This window comes from Gymnodraco acuticeps, unplaced genomic scaffold, assembly GCF_902827175.1.
Source record: "Gymnodraco acuticeps unplaced genomic scaffold, fGymAcu1.1, whole genome shotgun sequence".
NCBI lineage: Eukaryota > Metazoa > Chordata > Actinopteri > Perciformes > Bathydraconidae > Gymnodraco > Gymnodraco acuticeps.
In genome coordinates, this window is record NW_022989954.1 from 3,831 (window position 1) to 27,201 (window position 23,371).

The 23,371-nt window shown below is 41.1% G+C and overlaps 1 protein-coding gene across 3 annotated transcripts; it reads left to right on the forward strand.

The window, feature by feature from the left end:
- Positions 1–1,186: 1,186 nt before the first annotated feature.
- Positions 1,187–21,919, forward strand: LOC117542828 (galactocerebrosidase-like; the record flags this gene model as incomplete). 3 transcript variants are annotated; one of them, XM_034210690.1, is given in 10 exon segments in its annotated part: positions 1,187–1,342; positions 4,424–4,548; positions 18,193–18,320; positions 18,589–18,678; positions 18,763–18,852; positions 18,953–19,097; positions 19,566–19,746; positions 19,848–20,011; positions 20,762–20,838; positions 21,519–21,919. In XM_034210690.1, coding segments are annotated over 10 exon segments (1,300 nt in total), but the record flags the coding sequence as incomplete, so codon positions are not given.
- Positions 21,920–23,371: the final 1,452 nt, after the last annotated feature.

Consider the following 23,371-nt stretch of genomic DNA (forward strand, 5'->3'; position numbering starts at 1 on the left):
GTTCTACTTTGTAGATTAATGCTGATGAAAGAACACCTATGGAATTATCTAGTTAACAAAAAAATGTTAAACAATCCAGAATATGATTTTTATTTTAGATTCTTCAAAGTAGCCTCTTTTGCCTTGATGACAGCTTTGCACACTCTTGGCTTCTCTCAATCAGCTTCATGAGGTGTAACCTGGAATGGTTTTCAATTAACACGTGTGCCTTGTCAAGAGTCAATGTGTGGAATGACTTGCCTTCTTAATGTGTTTGAGACCATCAGTTGTGTTGTGCAGAGGTAGGGGTAGTGCACAGTGGAAAGCCCTATTTGACTACTGTTGTAATCCATATTATGGCAAGAACCACTCAACTCAGTAAAGAGAAACGACCGTCCATCATCACTTTAAGAAATGAAGGCCAGTCGATCCGGAAAATGTCAAGAACTTTTAATGTATCCTCAAGTGCAGTTGCAAAAACCATCAAACGCTATGATGAAACTGGCTCTCATGAGGACCCTCCCGGGAAAGGAAGTCTTGGACATTAGACAGTGGAAATCTGTACTTTGGTCCGATGAGTCCAAATTTGAGATTTTTGGTTCTAACCTCCGTGTCTTTGTGAGTCGCAGAGAAATTGAGCGGATAGTTTCTGCATGTGTGGTTCCCACCGTGAAGCATGGAGGAGGAGGTGTGATGGTGTGGGGGGGGGCTTCGCTGGTGACACTGTTGGTGATTTATTCAGAATTCAAGGCACACTTAACCAGCATGGCTACCATAGCATTCTGCAGTAGCAGCAAAATATAAATCATATTCTGGATTTTTTAACACTTTTTTGTTTACGAGATAATTCTATATGCGTTCTTTTATAGTTGTGATGTCTTCAGTATAAATCTACAAGGTAGAAACAATAAAATAAATTAAAAACTTCGAATTTGAAGGTGTGTCCAAACTTTTGACTGGTACTGTACATCTATATAATGACCATGTGGGCAAATAATATAAAAGCTACAACAGTTATTTCAGAAGAGTACATCCCTTCACTGTAATGCAGCATTTAAATCTAGGACAGCTCTGAGGTCAAGTGACCATATGCTTTGATCTGATGTTCAGATTTACAGCGATACCCTGAGCTGAGTCTTCTCTTGCATTTCAAACACACATTTATAGACCTGTGATGTTTTCTCCTCGTGTGACGTGTGGCCTTCAGGGCCCACTACCCAGGCACCACCACAGTGAAGGAGGCCCTGCAGACCCAGAAGAAGCTTTGGTCCTCGGAGGACTACAGCTCAGTGAATGACGAGGTGGGTGGGGGCTGCTGGGCCCGCATCCTCAACCAGAACTACGTCAATGGATTCATGACAGCGTGAGTGAATACACCAGCTTCACTTTGTGGTTTGTTATCAGCCTCATAATGTTCTTCCACTGTACAGAATTTAATTTGACCTTCTCTTTGTCTCATTCTATTCTACATGCGGTTAGTTTACTTACTCCAGCATTTAAACTTGCACCATTGCGTCAATTGCATTATTCTCTTCGACTATTTTATGTCTTTTTTTAATTGTATTGTTTTGTATTTTGCATTGTTGGAGTGTGGGACTTTAAATAATTTAGATGTACATTGCCAACCACCACACTGTACATATTGTGCACATGACATTAAAGCTTTTGAACCTGAAAGTTACATCTTAAATATTAGCATGTGGAGTTTCTCATTACTCAGAGGTGCCCAGTACGTCGACCGCGGGGGCAATGCTGGTAGATCGCGAGTCATTCATAACAAAAAAAATCCAGCCCCGTTAAAATAGACAAAACAGGTTTTGATCCCTCCTCCCTTGGCCTCCCTGCCACTTAATTCCAGGACGGTTTATTTGATCAGGGCCCGGTTTTTCTACGGGGGTCATAAGGGTGCCATTGCCCCCTCAGTTGAGTCGTTATGCACCCTCATTTGAAAATGAAAAGTGAAAAAAAAAAGTGAAACATATTACATATATTAATAATAATAATAAGAAGAAGAATTTAGTTGAAATAAAATAAATTGGAATTGTGGTTAAATAACATTGCTGCATTTATTTGGTCAATTTAAACGGTAAGTAACGTTATTATGTCAGGTGCGTGTGACCTGTGCCGCTGCGCGTTCGTCATCTGCAAGGTTCTTACAAAGCTATCAGTGTCAGTGATGGACATCAGAAAATTGTTAAAACAACCAGCCCTTATCGCCAGCAGTAACACTGCATCTACTGCAGGTAATAACAGTTCAGATCATGGGGACATTACGTTATCCGCGGCCACTGTCGTGGACAATAACGCCCGACTCGCCGGCTTTGCCCGCCTCGCCCACAGAGGCGGAGCAGCCGCAGCCGTCTTTGTTGCCCCAAACACCGCCACCCCTCACCGGCCCGCAAGTGCCAGAGGACCTCGGCAAAACAGAGCCTGCCCAGGTATATTTAAAAAAGTGCCCAACTCGCCTGTAGGCTACTCATTTTGCAGCTCATGGTTTCAAAACAGAGATTGGCTGGAATATTCATGTAAAAAAGATGCCATCTTCTGCTATGCATGTAGACATTTCGGTTCAAGTAAGTCAGATGCCTTCACCACAACTGGCTACAACAACTGGCGCCATGCTCTTATAGGCTATGTGATAAGGGACTGGGAAGGCATGAATCAAGCAAAGAGCACATAGATCCATAGATCTCTTCATTTTGCTCTCAAAGTGCACCAGATTGATGCTTTTAACTTCAATATTTTAAAAAAAATCTTCCCGGGGGAGCATACCCCCGGACCCTCCTAGAGGAGATGAGGACCCCCTAGAGGGTGTTAGGTCCACTTCCCACTTATAAAAATAGCACTTTACCACTGAACCCTCTCTAATCTCAGATGCACCCCGAGTCATTTTGTTCTGGAACCGGGCCTGACTTGATTGACAGAAAAAGACCTATCGCTTTCCAGTCTGTTAACCCAGAATGCAGAGCGATACAAAATCAGTCAAGTGCCGGGAAAACTCAAATTAAGTTAAAGAGACAAACAAGAGACAAACAACAAAATGAGTGCGGGACCGAGCAAGAAGCTAAAGACATACCACTTCCACCCAGAATGGGAGGAAGAATATTTTCTTGTGATGTCACATTCAAAGGTTATTTGCCTTATTTGTAAAGCAAGCGTCGCTCTGCCAAAGAAAGGTAACGTGGAGAGGCATTATCAGAGTGTTCACAAGGCATATGACAGCGACTTCCCTCCGAGTAGCGAGTTGAGAAAGAGAAAGGTCATGTATTATTGCTACACAAACATTATCTCGCAGTCTTAGTGTCGCCAACTCGTTTCTAACATGCAAAAAAGAAACAAAAAAAAGACATATCTATGCCCATAGTCTATGGTCGGTGTTTTTTCGACCTTTCCAATCCAGACGAGATCTCTCTCTCTCCCGTCTGTGTGCGAGGGGGCAGGGCAGTTTACACACGCGGCTGCTACATGCAGCAACACATGGCGGGGATGGCGGAGAGAAGCGCTCCAAGGTGTGGTTAAATGTTACCCGTCTTGAGGTGGACAATGCTCCTTGCCAAGAGTGTTTAGCATGTAAGGGCGGAAACACAAGCAATGTGTCTAAACATTTAGCAAAAGTGCACCACATTCAGACGGAGGAATGCATCGGGTTCGACTGTCTTTCTAGTAGCCCTGTAGCCCCATCCACGAGTAACGTTTCCACGTCAGGTGTTATGTATGCTAGCAGCAACACACGGAGTTAACTACATTATACAAACATGGGTTAATGATTTATTTATTTAGTTAAAGTTTCAGCTATTCTGTTTACAGTTCTGTCATCAGATTATTTAATACGATTTGTTAAAACATTGTTGTTTATTTTGATGTGAAATATTATTTATTTAATTTAAATAAAAAGCAATGTTAAATTTGTTCACAATTTGTTAAGTTAATTTAATAATATATGTATTTTTGAATCAAGTATTCATCTTTATTGTCTTCATTGTTAGTTTCCACATGCCTAAAACAACCTCAAGCTAAATCTAAAAGTTGATGGCTAAATAAGAGCGTTTGAGAAATTGTGCAAGGCATATAGTAATAGTCCGAATAGTCGATTAATCGATAGATTAATCGATTATCAAATTAGTCGTTGTAGTTATCCCATGTATAAATAAAACATGTTATTCAGCAACCCTTGCAATTTGGGATTTTATTTTTGGTTGTTAGACCTCAGTGAGCTGGTCATTTCAAAAGTAGCTCACCAGCCAAAAAAGTGTGGGCACCCCTGCTCTATCCCCACCCATTGTTAATAAACTAGAATGTTTACTACTTAGTTCATCAGTTAATTTTAAGCAAACATAATATTAAGTTGTAAAAGTGATTTTAAAGATCAGACACCTTGGTGAGGTTGGGACAGACAGCGTTGTCCAGCTGTGTCCAACTGTGTGTTGACGACTGTCTCCTTCAGCACCATCTCCTGGAACCTGGTGTCCAGCTACTACGAGGATCTGCCGTTCGGCCGGGACGGGCTGATGACGGCTGAGGAGCCGTGGAGCGGGCACTACGAGGTGGCACCCCCCATCTGGATCACAGGTACAACACATGGATTCACAAAGTTACAATTAGACACATTTTTGTTGCTTCCACCATGGAGGTGATGTTTTCAGCTGGGTCTGTCTGTCAGCAGGATGGCAGTAAAAAGCTAACATTAGGCCATAATCAAACAACATCAAGGTCACATGACTTGACGTCACTACCGCTGAGCTAAATGCGGCTAATGTTTGGTTTGATGATGTTTAGTTGTCTTATTTAGTCCCCTGTTAGTAACAGCTGTTTTTATGACACACGGTTGACTCACCAGTGGTGTATTTACTGACATGTTTTACGTCCTTAAACACATTTAAAAAAATCTCTTTAGCTTGTGTTACCACAAAATGTACAGTGGGGCAAAAAAGTATTTTGTCAGCCACCAATTGTGCAAGTTCTCCCACTTAAAAAGTTGAGAGCCTGTAATTTTCATCCTAGGTATACCTCAACTATGAGAGACAGAATGAGAAAAAAAAATCCAGAAAATCACGATTTTTTTTAAAGAATTTATTTGCAAATTATGGTGGAAAATAAGTATTTGGTCAATAACAAAAGTTGATCTCAATACTTTGTTATATACCCTTTGTTGGCAATGACAGAGGTCAAACGTTTTCTGTAAGTCTTCACAAGGTTGTCACACACTGTTGCTGGTATTTTGCAGATCTCCTTTAGAGCAGTGATGTTTTGGGGCTGTCGCTGGGCAACACAGACTTTCAACTCCCTCCAAAGATTTTCTATGGGGTTGAGATCTGGAGACTGGCTAGGCCACTCCAGGACCTTGAAATGCTTCTTACGAAGCCACTCCTTCGTTGCCCGGGCGGTGTGTTTGGGATCATTGTCATGCTGAAAGACCCAGCCATGTTTCATCTTCAATGCCCTTGCTGATGGAAGGAGGTTGTCACTCAAAATCTCACGATACATGGCCCCATTCATTCTTTCCTTTACACGGATCAGTCGTCCTGGTCCCTTTGCAGAAAAACAGCCCTAAAAGATGATGTTTCCACCCCCATGTTTCACAGTAGGTATGGTGTTCTTTGGATGCAACTCAGCATTCTTTCTCCTCCAAACACGTCTTGTTGAGTTTTTACCAAAAAGTTCTATTTTGGTTTCATCTGACCATATGACATTCTCCCAATCCTCTTCTGGATCATCTAAATGCTCTCTAGCAAACTTCAGACGGGCCTGGACCAGGGTTTCCGCTAGGATCTTTTCTCGCCGGTCAAATGTCCGGACAGAATTTATTTTACCGGACAAATTTGAAACTTACCGGTCATGTTTGAATAATGATAATAATAATTGTGTAGCAGAGTTTCCGTTAGCAGGTAATTACCGGACTATGACCGGATATGCTGATGTTTAAAACTCAGTTAATGGGAGTCATTTTTATATCGCTTCAGTTTATAATCGTAACAGATGGAAGAATTTAGATTCATTTTTCAATAAATGATTCCACAAACAACAAACAACATCATTATTACATTCAAACAAACTAATTGTAGTAGATGAAGTACATTATTCAAAAGTTTACATTAACTTTGAATAATAACACGGGAGAAACGGATCCTCTCTTTTCCCCTCTCCCTCTCTCCTGACAGCTCGTCAGTTTCTCATGCAGCGCGCTAAACAGTGGGCGGGGCTTCAGGTGATTATGCAGCAGCTGATCTGATCTCTCTCTCGGGTCCGGTTACACTTCACTCGCGTTTATGTCCATATCGATCAGATCCAGCTCTCCTGATCGGCCTTTATAGAGAGCACAGATCAAACTATTAAGAGTGAATATCGGCCGATAATGACTGGCGGCCGATCGATCGGAGCATCCCTAATTATTAGCGGACATTTTGACCAGCAGGTTTTGAATTTACCGGTTTTTATTACATTTTACCAGCTAAAAACCGGTAATTACCAGCTAACGGAAACCCTGGCCTGGACATGTACTGGCTTAAGCAGGGGGACACGTCTGGCACTGCAGGATTTGAGTCCCTGGCGGCGTAGTGTGTTACTGATGGTAGCCTTTGTTACTTTGGTCCCAGCTCTCTGCAGGTCATTGACTAGGTCCCCCCGTGTGGTTCTGGGATTTTTGCTCACCGTTCTTGTGATCATTTTGACCCCACGGGGTGAGATCTTGCGTGGAGCCCCAGATCGAGGGAGATTATCAGTGGTCTTGTATGTCTTCCATTTTCTAATAATTGCTCCCACAGTTGATTTCTTCACACCAAGCTGCTTACCTATTGCAGATTCAGTCTTCCCAGCCTGGTGCAGGTCTACAATTTTGTTTCTGGTGTCCTTTGACAGCTCTTTGGTCTTGGCCATAGTGGAGTTTGGAGTGTGACTGTTTGAGGTTGTGGACAGGTGTCTTTTATACTGATAACGAGTTCAAACAGGTGCCATTAATACAGTTAACGAGTGGAGGACAGAGGAGGCTCTTAAAGAAGAAGTTACAGATCTGTGAGAGCTAGAAATCTTGTTTGTTTGTAGGTGACCAAATACTTATTTTACCGAGGAATTGACCAATTAATTCATTAAAAATCCTACAATGGGACTTCCTACGGACAGCTGAGCAGCATGGTCGCTTGAACAGTGAGCTCCCTTATGCCAACAGAATAAACTCCGCCTAACTCGAAAATTAAAACATAAAACATCCTGGACAGTTGATAATGAGCGGAGGGTCAACAAAAGCAAGGAATAAGAAAAGCGAGAACCGTCAAGGTAAAGAAAAAACTAATATTAACAAAGAAAAGGACAGGCTAACTGCAGAAGCTAGCACAGCAATGGCTAAACCACAAGCTAATCTGGACAGCATTAGCAAGCAAATTGAAGCCATGCGGAGCGAGCTGAAAACCGACTTGACCATCTTTAAGGAGGACATCGCCACTCAAATAAAAAACGAGCTGACAGAATTCAAAGAAGACATTAACCAGAAACTGGTAAAAATACACACAGAAGTTGGACAGCAAAATGATAAAAATAGACGCCGTTGTGAATTTCACGGAGGAGTTTGAGCTCTGGAGTACCGAGGCAAAAAGCGATATGCAGGAAATAATAAAAGAACACAAGTTTATGACTGAAAAGCTGGATGATTTGGAATTGAGATCCAGACGGAACAATTTGAGAATATACGGCATACCAGAAGATGCAGAGCTGAAAAGTGACACGGTGGCGATGTTTGTGGATAAATGGCTGCGGGACGAGCTGTCAATAGAGACAGATCTCCAGATTCATCGAGCCCACAGAGCCCTGGCACCGAAACCAAAATCGGGACAACCTCCGAGGTCGATCATCCTGAACTTTCTGCAGTTCCATGTAAAAGAGATGGTCTTGAAGAGGGCTTGGGAAAAGAAAACTGTCAAACTCGGAGACAATAGGATATATTTTGACCACGACTACACCGCAAGGATACTGCTCCAACGCAAGGCATACGCGGGCGTTAAGAAGATCTTGAAGGGAGAAGGCATCGGTTTTCAGACACCTCTCCATAAGATGCGTATTCACTGGGCTAATGGAATGAAGACATATAACAGCGCAGAGGAAGCAGCCAGTAATATGTGGGGAAGAGGATATGAAGTAGAAGACACCACCGCGCGCCAGGCTCAAGTCCACGGCGATCGAGACTTGGACACGCGTCGGAAACAACAGAACCACGCAGACAGGCAAACGGGCGAGAGGACTGCTGCGAGAATTCGAACATTAAGAAAACAACGCAGAATGAAAGTCTTCTTCTTCAGCCTGACGCATAATGGAAAAAGATAAGAATATATCCTTGTAATGTTAATCAAAAAAATTAAGAACTGTTAGTTTTGAAATGAGAAGTGACATGAATACATATTGATATCTGGCATGTTGGCTTAAAAAGGGAATGAAACATAGCTGCCTATGTTATAAGCCTAGTATGGGCAGTTTAACTCAATTTGGGTTTTATCCTACTACTAACTGGGGGCCCTTCCCATATGGAAGACTTTTCCCCCTCAGAACAAGAGGTGAGTCAACATCTGAGGGTTGTTGACACCTCTATTTGGAGGTCGCCTTTTCTGTTTATAGTTACGTTTAGAAATGTTTTCTTGTTTTCAATGTTGTTAAGTGCCAATAGTTATATCACTGTTAACCTGAGTGGGAGACACTACAAAATGACTGAACCAAAATCAACCTATGACTAACAAACAAGACGGAATTAAGCTTATGTCCCTTAACGTTAATGGTTTGGGAAACCCGATAAAAAGAGCAAAAATTATAAAGAAAATCAAAAAAGAAAAGTCACAGATTACTTTCCTACAAGAAACCCACCTTTCACAGACGGAACATGACAAATTAAAACAATTTGGATTCAAAAACACCTTTTACAGCTCCCACACTAACGCACGTAAAAGAGGAGTAGCAATTTTAATTTCTAATGCAGTCAAATTTGAGTACCAAAAAGAAATAAAAGATAGAGAGGGACGATATATTATTGTGAAAGGGACAATTGACAAAACTAAAGTAACATTGGTGAACATATATGCACCACCTGAGAGTGATAAGTATTTATTTGGGGCCTTGCTTGATCTGATTGCAGTAGAAACAGAGGGAATATGTATAAGTGGGGGAGATCTCAATTTGATAATGGATTATGATCTGGACACAACAAACTGTAAGAGAATTAAAAAACCTATTACAAAGCTAGTGAAAAACACTTGGGAAGAAATGGGATTCTTTGATGTATGGAGGGACCTTAATCCAAAAAAAAAGGATTTCAGCTATTACTCGGCAGTATACTCACGGATAGATTACTTTTTTATGCAAAAGGAAAATAGGGATAAAATACAGGACTGTCAAATTGGAGTGGCTGACGTGTCTGATCATTGTGCAATCTACTTGAATATTAAACTGGGGTGCAGACGGAGAGACACATTATGGAGATTGAACGTGGGCATATTGAATAACAAATTGGTTGTTGAACAAATCAAAGATGAAATACAGAAATACTTAGAGGAAAACAATAACGACAACACAGACCCAGCCATATTATGGGATGCATTAAAAGCAGTAATACGAGGAAAATTGATTTCTATTACAAGTAACCTCAAAAAAGTAAAAGAAACTCAATATAATAATCTCACAGCCGACCTGAAACAATTAGAACAAAAACATAAAGAAAAAAGTGATAGAAATACACAAAAACAAATCAAAGAGGTGAGAAACGAAATCAACAACTTACTACATCAGGATATGGAGATAAAAGCAAGATATCTTAAACAAAATTATTATGAATTAGGCCCCAAAGCTACAAAGTTGTTGGCAAGACGTTTACGAAAGCAACAGGCAGCAATCACAGTCAACAAACTACATGACCCTAAAACAAATCAACCTACATATGAACCCAAAGAAATTGAAACTATTTTTAGAGATTACTACAAAGATCTTTACAGGCAAACGTCTACAACAAATCATATGCGTACAAAGTCATTCCTAGACTCACTGGATCTGCCCTCTATAGGTAAAGTTCAAAATGAAAGTATAACAGCAAAGATAATGTGAGGTATCTATATTACTTTGTAAGGGTAAAACCCCAGCTCGGTTCAATATACCAAACCCAGTGAACAGAGATAACAGTACTCGAGTTTCAAGTTTACTTGCTGCAAGGAGAATCGGCGAGTGACATACAATGTCCACTCCTTAACCAACTCTACTCGCCTTCTCTCAGTGCAGCCTTTTTATTTCAACAATACAGTAACATGACAATCATGTGGTGTTGACCAACGCCTTATTTGTTAGTGTGAACCTTGTGACTCTCAGTCATGTGAATCTGTGTGTGTGTGTATGTGTGCCACTGAACAGACTGTTCTCTGTTCCTCCATTAACACATTTATGAGAACACATTATGAAAACACATTTATCCTTCAATAAAATCTAACATTCCCTCCTGTTTTTCATAATTACTGGTTACAGTGTCTTTATTACTTTCAGAATTAATTCACTTGTTTTTGACATTTTCGAACCATTCGTCATATGACAGACAGTAACCTAGCTTTAAGTCTTACACATTGGAGGTTAGGTGAGTATATTCGTCCTTCTGAGAGGGGTCTGTGTCAGTATAGTCTCCGTTATCTGTCTGTTGCAACATCGTTGAGTAGTGACCATTTTTTCTCTCGATGGACTTCTTCTTTTGTTGAGGATTCCTCACTCAATTGTCTTATAGTCATTAGCGTCAGACCCAGCAGGGTCACTACAAACAACACCTTTCCCAACATAGTCTATTTGTGATAGTGGTTCTGTTGTTTTCTTCACCGGGGTTGAGACCAGTATTTCCTAATGAAACACCGCCCTTTGTAGCCGGACTTCCACCACTTATCCGTCGTTAAGTTGGAGAGGTATTACTTTTTTGCAGTGGCTCTGATGTATCCACGTAGTTCTTTCGGCGATTTTTAGTGCAGTCGGTGTTGTCAGCAGTACCGTGTAGGGACCGTCCCACCGTGGACAGTGCCAATGCTTCCTCTTAATCACCTTCACGAGGACCTGGTCACCAGTCTGCACTCGAGTATCCTGTAAGGGAGTAGAAATGTCTGGCAAGTTATTTGTTCGAGCTATCTCATTGCTTCTGAAGAGTCTGCTCATCCATTCAGCTAATGTAGTCTCTGCCTCAGCATCATCCTCCTCCCTCACCTCGTCTGTGATTGGTAGTCTGAATTGCCTTCCTGTTATGATCTCAAAGGGAGACAACCCTTTTGCCGTGGGCGTGATTCTCATGCATGTTTCTACTAGAGACACACATTCCACCCATGGTCTTCCTGTTTCCTCCATTGTTTTCCTTAGTCTTAACTTTACTGTTCCGTTTGTTCTTTCCACTAAGCCTGCACTCTGTGGATGATATGCACAATGGTTTTTTAATGTTATCCCCATATGTTCGGACAGTTTGGTAATAACCTGATTTACAAAATGGGAACCATTATCACTGTACAGTTTCTCTGGAATACCTCTGTTTGGTATTATTGTCTTGCATATGGCTTTTGCTACGGTAATAGCGTCTGCATGTTTTGCTAGGAATATTTCAACCCACTTTGAAAACGGACATATCATTACCAAACAGTATTTGTACCCTTGGCATGGTGTTAGTTCGATGAAGTCCATATGCATGTGTTGAAACGGGTATGTTGGTGGAGGGAACTTTCCTCTCTGTGGTCGCTCATTGCCTTGAGCATTGTGTCTGCAACATACTACACAGGCTCTACAAAAAGTTTTTAGAAAATGTAATGTAGTTGTATGTATGGAAGTGTTCATTTATTATTGTCACCATCCCTCCTGTTGAGACATGGCACAGCCCATGACTCAAATGAGCTGCTGTTTTGTAGAGACTAACAGGGAGTACTATCTTGTTGTTTATTCTGAATGTTCCCTCAGGGTCTGTAGTTAGTTTTTGGTCTAACATGTACAGGTTTTGCGTTCACCATGCGACCTACATCACATTTTCCTTGTGACCATACGCATGGCGGCACCGTTTTCAGGACCTCTAAGGCCTCTTCACTTAGCATACATCATTGTTGTTCAGGGTCGTCTAGGTGGGCGCGTGGTGTCATCACTAGAGTAAACCCTAGAGTTTTGCGCTTTAACCCGCCTCCAGTTTGCCAACCGTTTTTGTCATCTGTCCATTTTGTTATCCTGTTACCTCTAGCCACTAATAAACCTAAGTCTCTCCATGAAGTCTCTGGGCCCCTAGCTACTGATATGTGTGGCGTGGAACCTGGTTCCATTATCAAGGCAGTGGTTGATGGGACCCTAGCGTCAATTACAACATCCCCGTGTTGGTTTGCATACATGGAGTGGAACACTACCCTCTGTGGTGTCAGTCGATGCACGAGCACATCATAGTCTTTGTCTGGGCCAGGGGTGTTCTTGTACTTTAGTGTAACGTGCAATGCATCAGGTTTCATTACTTCTTGGCCATGTTGTGGGGTGAATAGTGTTAACAGGTGTTCACCTGTGTTTGTCACGTCAGGTTGTGGCATGTCTAGTGACCAGTAGTAGTTGGGGGTGTTTATGGATTTTTGAAGGAAGACCTGGTCTTCCACCTTTTCTCCGGGCCCTACTGCTCGCATTCCCCCTTTGACTGGTACTACACTGATTTTTAACATTTCCATGCCGTCTCTCCCTAGCAAATTGACAGGGCAGTTTGAGATTAACACAAATTTGAGGGATGCCTGGAGGCCTGACCTTCTATCTTCCATAAAAAGGCTTTGAAATCGACCTCTGATTTATGTGTCCATTTGCTGATTTTACAAACATAGTGCCAGTTGGTGGCCACATTCTTTGGACCTCTTTGTTCACTACTGATGAGTCTGCACCGCTGTCACATAAGAATTCAAATTTTTCCCCATTGATTTCGATTGTCCTGGTAGGTTTAATACTGTTGTCTGACAGATTCAGTAATACTTCAGAAAGGTCAATGTGATGTGTGTGGACGTCCTCTTCTTTCTTTTCTACGTCTAGTCAGTTGTCATAACTATGTAGGTTATGTGAAGGGGGGGGGCCATGTCTTTCGTCTTTGTACTGTCCCTTTTGTCCCCCTTCTTTGTTCTGTGGTCTCTGTTCCTCACAGTCTCTCGCCATGTGCCCCTCCTTTCCGCACCTGTAGCAGAGGAATTTGCCTTCTGCGTTTCTGCCTCCTCCTCTGCCTCTGCCTGTTCCTCTACCATTCCCTCGTCCTCTGTTAAACCCGCCTCTCCCCTGTCCTGGTCCCACAAAGAAAATCTGATTTTCTTCCCCTTCTTCTCCTATGAAGAAAGCTGATGCTGACGCTTTCTTATGTCTTTTTTCTTTGATCTGGAATACCTCTTTCTCTTGCTTCCTTTTTATTCTTTGTTCCTGCGCTTTGTGTTCTTCCACTATCGCTCTCTCTTTCTCGCGGCGTACAACGTCAACTGACCCTGAACGCCCTGTCTCCTCGTCTGCTTTCACTGAAACAGCCGCTGCTATCATACCTTCTTCTGCTCCACCTGTCCTTTTATGGGCTTGTTCAGCCCATATAGCTGCAACCCGTAGTTGAACTTCTAACTTCTTTCTTTTCTTGCCTTGTGTTGTTCCAGCTGTTGCTGCTCTCAATTTGTCGCTTAATTCTCTTACTGCTGTTTTCTCCAGCTTCCCTTGGAAGCCGTACTGTTTATACCATTTGCTACAATAAATGGTGCTGCCATGACTATATATTTCCATATATCTCATGTCCCCTGTAGCGGCAGGCTTACTCCCATCGGACCCCATGATTCTAGCTTGGTGTTCCTACTGGACAACGTGCCGGTCGGAACCTAATTCCTAATTCACCACTACGTGTACTTCAACAGACCACAGAGTTTGTGTTAGCACCGTTAGGTTTCCACTCTGTGCGCTGATTCCACTGGTGACACTTTTACACACCGCTTTCACTCAATCACTCATAAGTGTACCCAAAGGCACGTCGATCCTCCTTCTAGGCGGAGTAGCCTTTCTCTATCAACGTTTTATCACCCTCCTTAATGGTGGAGTAACCGTGTCTTACCCGTTATCTGTGGTCACTGGTCCGGTTGGATTCCGTCAATCGTGCTGAGGATGAGGGAGGTTGGACATATAAGCACCGGCCCGGCCACAAATTCTGCGTCCCGGGTCTTTCTCGGGGTCGGCTGATGATCCCGGCTGTCGACAGACTACGGCGTGTCGTCTCCTTCCTCCTTCCCGTCACGATGTGTTGGAATCCGGCTCGAAGGACCAATTAATGTGAGGTATCTATATTACTTTGTAAGAGTAAAACCCCAGCTCGGTTCAATATACCAAACCCAGTGAACAGAGATAACAGTACTCGAGTTTCAAGTTTACTTGCTGCAAGGAGAATCGGCGAGTGACATGCAATGTCCACTCCTTAACCAACTCTACTCGCCTTCTCTCAGTGCAGCCTTTTTATTTCAACAATACAGTAACATGACAATCATATGGTGTTGACCAACGCCTTATTTGTTAGTGTGAATCTTGTGACTCTGTCATGTGAATCTGTGTGTGTGTGTATGTGTGCCACTGAACAGACTGTTCTCTGTTCCTCCATTAACACATTTATGAGAACACATTATGAAAACACATTTATCCTTCAATAAAATCTAACAGATAACTATAGATGAAATCCATAAGGCAATCGGAAAACTGAAAACAAACAAAGCTCCAGGTAGTGACGGATTCCCATCTGAGTGGTACAAAAAACTAGAAAAAGGACTGTCTCCACTGCTACTAGGTGCCTTTAATTGGATCATGTCAAAAGAGGATACTCTCCCCTCATGGAAAGAAGCAATTATTACAGTTATCCCCAAACCACTAAAAGATAAAGAATTTTGCCAAAATTATAGACCAATCTCAATTCTTAATGTTGATTACAAGCTCTACACTACGATACTATCAAACAGGCTACAAACAATAGTACCAGACCTCATAGATGAGGATGAAACAGGCTTTGTTTCAGGTAGACAGACGCATGATAATATCAGAAGAACGTTACACATCATACATAGAATACAAAAAAATAAAATACCAGCAGCACTGATTAGTCTCGATGCGGAAAAAGCGTTTGACAGGGTCAATTGGGAATTTTTATATCTAACATTAGAGAAATTTGGATTCAGTAATAAAACAATTAAATGCATTAAGTCTATTTATAACAAACCAACAGCTCGAGTTAAAGTTAATGGCTCACTAACAGACAGATTTACATTGGAAAGAGGAACTAGACAGGGCTGCTGTCTCAGCCCTACCCTGTTTGCTCTATATATAGAACCATTAGCCCAAATGATCAGACAGGAAAGTGCTATTGCAGGAATAGAAATTAGTCAACAAAAACATGTTATTAGCCTTTTCGCAGACGACGTCATGATCATGCTGAAAGATCTAGTAAGCTCCTTTATAAAGCTAATGCAAATTATGGAACAATTTGGTGAATATTCAGGATACAAATTAAACATATCTAAAACTCAAATCGTTATGTTTAACTGCGCTCCAAATCAACAACTAAAATAATTAAATGTAAACTACAAAAATGTAGCAAAGCTGTACCAAAGCAACTATGAATGTATTGACAAAGATATAAGGAAAGATTTCGAAAAATTGTCAACTTACCCGATGAGTTTTATTGACAGGATAAATACAGTGAAAATGAATATTCTACCACGCTTGTTGTATTTATTTCAATCCTTGCCGATAAATATACCGCAGATTCAGTTCCAAAGCTGGGATAAGCTTATATCAAGATTCATATGGGGGGGTAAAAGACCTAGGATAAGATATACCACACTGCAATTGCCTAAAGAAAGAGGGGGACTGGCACTTCCAAACTTAAAGGAATATTATCATGCAGCACAACTACGTCCTCTCATTTACTGGTGCAACTCCGATTATATAGCCCGCTGGAAAGACATTGGAATACTTACATATGAGTCCCCAATTCAACCACTCATAGGGCAAAGAGAAATACCTCCCCATATTAAAGAAAAGGGAGACCTAGACCCAATAACAACATTTACACTAGAAAAATGGTATTCTATTATTAAACAATTGAAATTGGGAAGGGAACTTGGACTATTAAACTGGATAGCCTATGACAAAGGATTCAAACCAGGAAGCTATGACTGTAGATTCAAGCAATGGACAGAACAGGGTTTAACAGCCATATGCACGGTTATCCAGAAGGGAGAAATGAGAAGCTTTCAAGACCTGAAAAACGTCTTTGACCTAGAGAACAAAGACTTATTCAGATATATGCAAATGAGGGACTACTATACAAAAAAGGTTAAGAAAAATGAAGATGACATACAACCTATTGTAAAGATGATTGCACGAGCTTACCATGATGATGTTCGCAAAGTTGTGTCAACCCTGTATTCGTGCTTGATGGAAGCCAACAAAGATTCAACACTCTATGTAAAAACTAAATGGGAAAAATAACTAAACGAAAGGATCTCAGATGAGATGTGGTATGATATGTGGAAAATGCACCAGACCACTACACAGTCACACGGATGGAGAGCATTTCTGTGGAAAAACCAAATTCGTTTCTTTTACACACCCAAAATCACTAGTAAACAAACAAACACTTAACAATCATGCTGGAGACTTTGTAAACATCAGGAACCTCACCATACACATGTGTTTTGGAGCTGCAGTAAAATGCAACCTTTCTGGGACTGTGTACACTCTGTTATATGCAAGGTATTAGGCTATAGAATCCCTCGAACATGTGTGGTATTATACCTGGGACACATGGAAGGATCTGTACATGTCGGAGATCAATACCTGATCAAGATCCTCCTAGCTGCTGGAAAGAAGGCTATCACTAAAAACTGGCTAAAGGCGGAAACACCAAGCTACAGACAATGGGTTCATATTATAGGTGATATCCTAATAATGGAGAAAATCACATACAAGTTGAAAGTAATAGAAGACAAATTTCTTAAGGGCTGGGAAAAATGGGTAAGGTACATAACAAATGAGTCATAAAAAAAACAAGTAATATTTGATAACTATGTAGATCGTCTCCGTACAGGCACTGTTCTCTCTGAAATGTAATATTTGTTGTGTGTAATTGTACCATGTGAAAAAATCAATAAAAGAAAGTTAAACATTTTTTTTTAAAAATCCTACAATGTGATTTCCTGGATTCTTTCCCCCCATTCTGTCTCTCATAGTTGAAGTGTACCTAGGATGACAATTACAGGCCTCTCATCTTAAAAAGATGGGGAACTTGCACAATTGGTGGCTGACACATTTTTTTTTTTTGCCCCACTGAATTTCAGGCATCTAACCAAAAACACATTCTGAAAAACTGTCGACTTGGAAACGGGAAGACAGAAGTGTTAAAATGCTGACTCCTTTCCAGGTATTAGGACTCATTCCTGCCCTACTCTTTGCTGCGGCCGTAGTTACTACTGACCAACTGAACCTAAAGCATAACTTCTTTGGTGGAAGTCATATAGGTTATTTTTTAATTCTTTAACTGAAACAATGTAATAATTAAATCAAATCAAATCAGGTTTTATTTATATAGTACATTTTTAAAACGATTTTTGGTCGAGCCAACGTGCTGTACATGCAAATAAAAAACACATTACTGCGATTGCAAACAGAAGACAATAAATTTCAACAGCAAATATAAAAATCAAACACAGGGAAATGTCATGAGTTGTGCTCCGTTCTGACTAGAAGGCCAGGGAGAAGAAGTTCGTTTTTAGTGTTGATTTAAAAACCCCTAGGGTCTGGGCCGACCTCACATGGAGGGGCAGAGTGTTCCAGAGCCTAGGTCCAGCTGCTGCGAAGGCTCGGTGACCTCTGGTTTTGAGCCTGGTCTTGGGCACTATCAGCAGCAGCTGGTCAGCCGACCTTAATGCTCTGGCTGGGGTGTAGCGCTGGAGGAGTTCTGCTAATAGGCCGGAGCCAGCCCATTTAGTGCTTTAAAAACAAATAGGAGTTTAAAATCAATTCTGAACCGAATTGGAAGCCAGTGGAATGAGGCCAGAATTGGGGTGATGTGGTGATGCTTTTTGTGGCCAGTGAGAAGACGCCCAGCTGCGTTCTGCCCAGCTGAGTTCTGCACTAGCTGCAGGCATCTATTTGACACCTTGTCCATTCCCACTTATAGAGCGTTGCAAATGAAATGTTGAAATAGTTTGCTTTTCTCTCCAGCCCACACCACACAGTTCACCCAGCCGGGGTGGAGCTACCTGCAGACTGTGGGACACCTGGCACAGGGCGGGACTTATGTAGCCCTGACGGACAGGAGGGGAAGCCTCACTGTTGTCATAGAAACCATGGCAAGTTAGGCTGACCTTTTTTAACTTTTAAATTCTGTAATTTCACATAGTCATTTTAAATGATGTAATTCAATTCTCTAGGGAGTAGCTGTGCACAATATTCAAACACCAGAGCTACAGCATTAGGCTCAGCTTTACTGTGATCACTCAGCTTCTATTGGATTATTAGTTCTAGTTTTAAAGAGGATTTCTTCGGGGAGTTTCCTGCCTTCAATGATGACATGAAGTTAGAAAGGAAAGGAAAATAAATGTTGTATTTCCTTTACAGACTCATGATCATTCAGTATGCATTAGACCTCCACTCCCCCCCTTCAATGTGACCTCCCAGAATGCAACTTTCCAGCTGAAGGGATCCTTTGTAAGTTCCGCTGAGATCTTCACCACACTGTTACAATCCTGTTACAATGCTTTTGTTTTATTCTCAATGATTTATTTCCTGCAGGCCTCCATTAAGGAACTCCAAGTATGGCGGTCTCAGTTTAACTTCAAAACTAAAAAGCCCTCCTTCTTCCAGAAACTAACTTCTCTGACGGTAACGAGGCACATTCAAAAGTTCTTCGTACCAGATGTATCGTCACCGAGCAACAGCTCTAACACAGATTTATATTTTTGTGTGTATCTTATAATTTCAGCTTGTGGACGGTTCGTTCACCTTGAGCGTAGCTGAAGATGAGGTTTACACTTTAACCACAGTGACCTCAGGACAGAAAGGCAGTTACCCCGGCTCCCCCCCCTCTGCTCGCTTCCCCAAACAATACAAGGACAACTTTGATGTTCGTAAGTACGACACATACACCACCGAACCTGAGTGTGAGGTAGAGGGAAAAGGTTGATCATTGTGAAAATACAGGCATAAACCAGTCATGTCAAAATGTGACTACAGTAAGGTATCCGAGGTTATGGGTTGAGGGTTATTAAACACTCCTTTCAACCTCGACAAGCCAGATCCACTCTGATATTCTTACCTTTCACAATAAAAGCCCCAGACATATACACTGGTTAAATGTTTACCCAGAGTATTATGCTGAGACGGACTTCAACAAATGGAAGATTAAGTATAATCCATTTTCCTGAGTAATGAACTGGCTTCAATTTTCTTTTTTCAGAAAATTATACATTTAAAAAAAAAAAACCGAATACCTTTTCATGAACATTTTGTAATTCTTGTATACCTTCATGTATTCTTTCCTGATATCTTCCATTGGTAGAAAAACCTTCTCCATCTCTGTGTGCGGCCTCTTCTAGGAAACCCCCCCTTCTCTGAGGCTCCAAACTTTGCCGACCAGACGGGGGTGTTTGAGTACTACCTCAACCTGACGGACCCCGGGGCTCACAGCTTCACTTTACGCCAGGTTCTGACTGAGAGACCCATCACATGGGCCGCTGACGCTGACCAGACCATCAGCGTCATCGGAGACCACCAGTGGTGAGGGGTGCTACCTTCAAGTACCTCAACATGTTCATGTGCTAACTTAACTGTGTAAAATCCAGGTTTGTGTCCAACATTAGACCGCTCTTGTGTTCCAGGCAGAACGTGACGGTCAGCTGTGATGTGTTCATGGAGAGCGTGAAGACCGGGGGAGTGTTCATAGCAGCGCGGGTGGATAAAGGAGGGCAGTGCGTCCGCAGCGCTCAGGGGGTCTTCTTCTGGGTGTTTGCAGACGGCACATACAAAGTGACCAATGATCTCGGTCAGTAGCATCACCCTCCACTTCCCTACACATTTAATTATGGACACCAACAATTCTGACTTTTTTTCCCTCCGATTTCTGGGATTAAAGTCAGAATTCTGACTTTTTACTTAAATCTCCACAATCTTGGAAAAAAGTCAGAATTCTGAGATTAAAGAAAACAGTCAGAACTCACTTTTTTATTTGACTTTTGGTCACATCCCAAACATGTTTATCCTCTTCCATAGTTCTATGACTTATTTGAAGACATTTGATTAGAAGTAAAGTTAAGCGATATATATTTTTATTGTCGTCAATTTTCAGTGGCGCATTAATGGTCTAAAGATCTCTTTTTAAGAGCCAGCCTCACGTGACCAGTCAAGAAACAGCTGAGGTTGCTGCTTGAATGTTTGAGTCTTTGGAAGGATTTCAGAGCTTTCATTTCAATTTAAGAATATCGCCAGTCCTTTTGTTTTGTCTTTGTTTTTATAGCAGCGTTGTCCTAGTGCCTGTCCTAGCTTTAACATTGCTAACAGTTACTGTAAGTGATAGCAGAATTATTCTCATTCTTTGTTTGGTTCTTCTTCACTCACCTTGAAAAGAAAGTAGTACTTCTAGAATTGTCCTTTGAAAGAAAATGGAAATACAATAAGTAATCTCCAAACAGATTTAAAGGAACATACTTTTGAAAATGTTGTTCCAGCCGACCTTGTTGAGGATCAAACAGGTGCCATGGCTTCTTATTGTTGGTTTTCCTCTTCCTGTCCCCAGCTGGACAGACTGTCCTGGCAAACGGACAGTCTGGGACCCGGGCGTACGGCTGGCACACCTTAACTCTCACTGTGGAGGTACGTGGAGTTCCTTAATGTTTGAAAAGTGTTTTTGTCCTTTTCAAAACTTCAGGTTCCCTCATTTGTACTCGTCGGTGGATTTGGTTTGCAATTAAAAGACACTATCCATTATGATACACACATTTTAAAAACAACACAAACAACCGGCAAATATATAAAAAAGTACCCCATGCACATTTAAAAACCAATAGAACAATCATGAACAATCAAATACATAAATGAAGATGAAGAGCAGAAAGGATATGAGCCTGACTGAAGGGGTTTGAGTGTTCATACAGACTTTGAGATTAGCTGTACACCCACTAGAGTGTTTTCTTCAAATCGATATTTAAGTTTATTTAGAGAGCTGGTAACTGTGATTTATTGAGCAGGTTACACTTTTAGTTTAATTTCTTAAAAAAGTCAAATATTTTATGGAGGAAGCTGTGTTTTTATTTGTGTAAAGCACTTTGAATTGCACTGTGTTGAATGGAGTATACTACTTTGCCTGCTTTGCCTTGCTCTACAAAGATTGAGAGAGGTTTTTCTGGCTGCTCGGCTCTTTAGGAATTGAATAGTTTGTTGACGTCACATCCATGTGACTGTCCATCAGGATGAGTAGGCAGGAGTCTAAAGAGATGGTCATAATGTACGATTAGTGTATGTAATAAAGCCTCTCCTTGTGTTATCCTCTGCAGGGTCAGTATGCGTCAGGTCTGCTGAATGGTTACCCTCTGTGGAAGAATGCTGTGGTGCTGGCCCCCCCCAACGGCTGGGCGGCTTTAGGAACACACTCCTTTGAACTGGCTCAGTTTGATAACTTTGCAGTGCTGGCAGAGTGAGGATTTAACAGTGGAACAATGATCTGCACAATGCTTTGAAAGTGTGATGAATGCCTTTATTAACACTTAATTGTGCTTAATATATACTTGACTTTTCTTCCTTTTAAAATGTTTTTAAAATGTTTAATCTGAAATAATTGTAAATAATTTGCACAGATTTTTATTATAATGGGATAAATGATTTTTAAATGTTTATATTTTTGTTTTATTGTAATGTTTTTACATTTAAATGGCTGAAATAAAAAAATAAATGATAATGAGCTGGCTACAAGACATTTAGTGAGAGTCTGAACATGTTTTTAAGTCAGTAAAGCTGCAACATATCAGCCTGTGACCAGTCCTCTGCATTCAGACTGAATATGAAGTTTGACTTGAGGCATGTTGGGTGCATGTTGTACGGAAGAGTATTGGGGCCTCATGAGAAAAATGTGTTGGGATGTGACCAAAAGTAAAAGTAAAAAAGTGGGTTTTGACCAAATTATTTATTTTACTTTTCGTCACATCCCAAAAAAAAATTCTGATGTGGCCCTAATCCTCTTTCGTAATCTTTGGATGTAAAGTCTAAAGCGTGATTATGAAACTGTCTTATTTTTTTTTTTTATATATGCATTGCTAATACATTGAGGCTACATGGTGTCTCGCTTAGTTTATTCACCTCTACCACCAAGTCCATAAAGACCCAGCAGGAACAGATTTTTTAATGTCTACTTTGCTCCAAACCTTTGGTGTGGTTTGTTCTATCGCCGCACTAGTGTCACTTCCCCAGTCTGTTGTGCAAATAACTATAAACAATGTTTTCATATACAGAGCATCATTTTGCACCGTAATCATCTGTTGCGTTGTCATCCTCACTGAAAAGCAGTAGTGGATAATAACTACGGACATTTACTCACATACTCTACTTGACTACATTTTTGAGGTAGATGTATATTTACTTGAGTATTTTATAATAATGCTGTACTTCTCTACTACATTAAGCATCAGATACTATACTTTTTACTCACTACATGTATTTGACCACATTCATTAACAGTTACATTTGCAGGTTTATATCATTAATACAAAAATGTAATCTACTAATACACTATGATGTACTGTTATGGATGGAGATACCTGGCAGTACAAGTTATTGACGTTTTCTTATCATTTACCAGCTTAGAAAGGATAATGATAGACACATGAATGCATCACTAATTATAAACAACTTATATAAATATATTATTTCGAAAGAAATTGCCATTTTGGATGAATAATTTTTGATTTGGTAGTTAAAGGTAGGGTAGGTAAGAATGGAGAAGCCAGCTCGAGTGCGCTAGAATTTGAAAATACACAACCGGAAAATATCTGCCCCTTCCTTCAGACTTCCTCACAGAGCCCCTCCTCCAAACCCACACGAACGCGCACATGACCAATGAGGGCACGGGATAAGTTTGTGCACAGATGGAAGGCTGACAGGCAGGTAGGCCATCCAGTTACTTTAGCCGGGCCGGCTCAGATGATTGGTCGTGCTTTTTACAGTAGGCCTACTACGGCTTCTGGAGATGACATTTTTGTATGTATTTATTGTCGAAGCGTTTAATGTATTCATTGCTATCGGGACGTTAAGAGCATTCCATGGAATATAACAAAAAGTGTATCTGAAGTGAATTACCTACCCCACCTTTAAGTAGGCCTACATGTAGCTGTACTTTTACTCAAGTAACATGTCC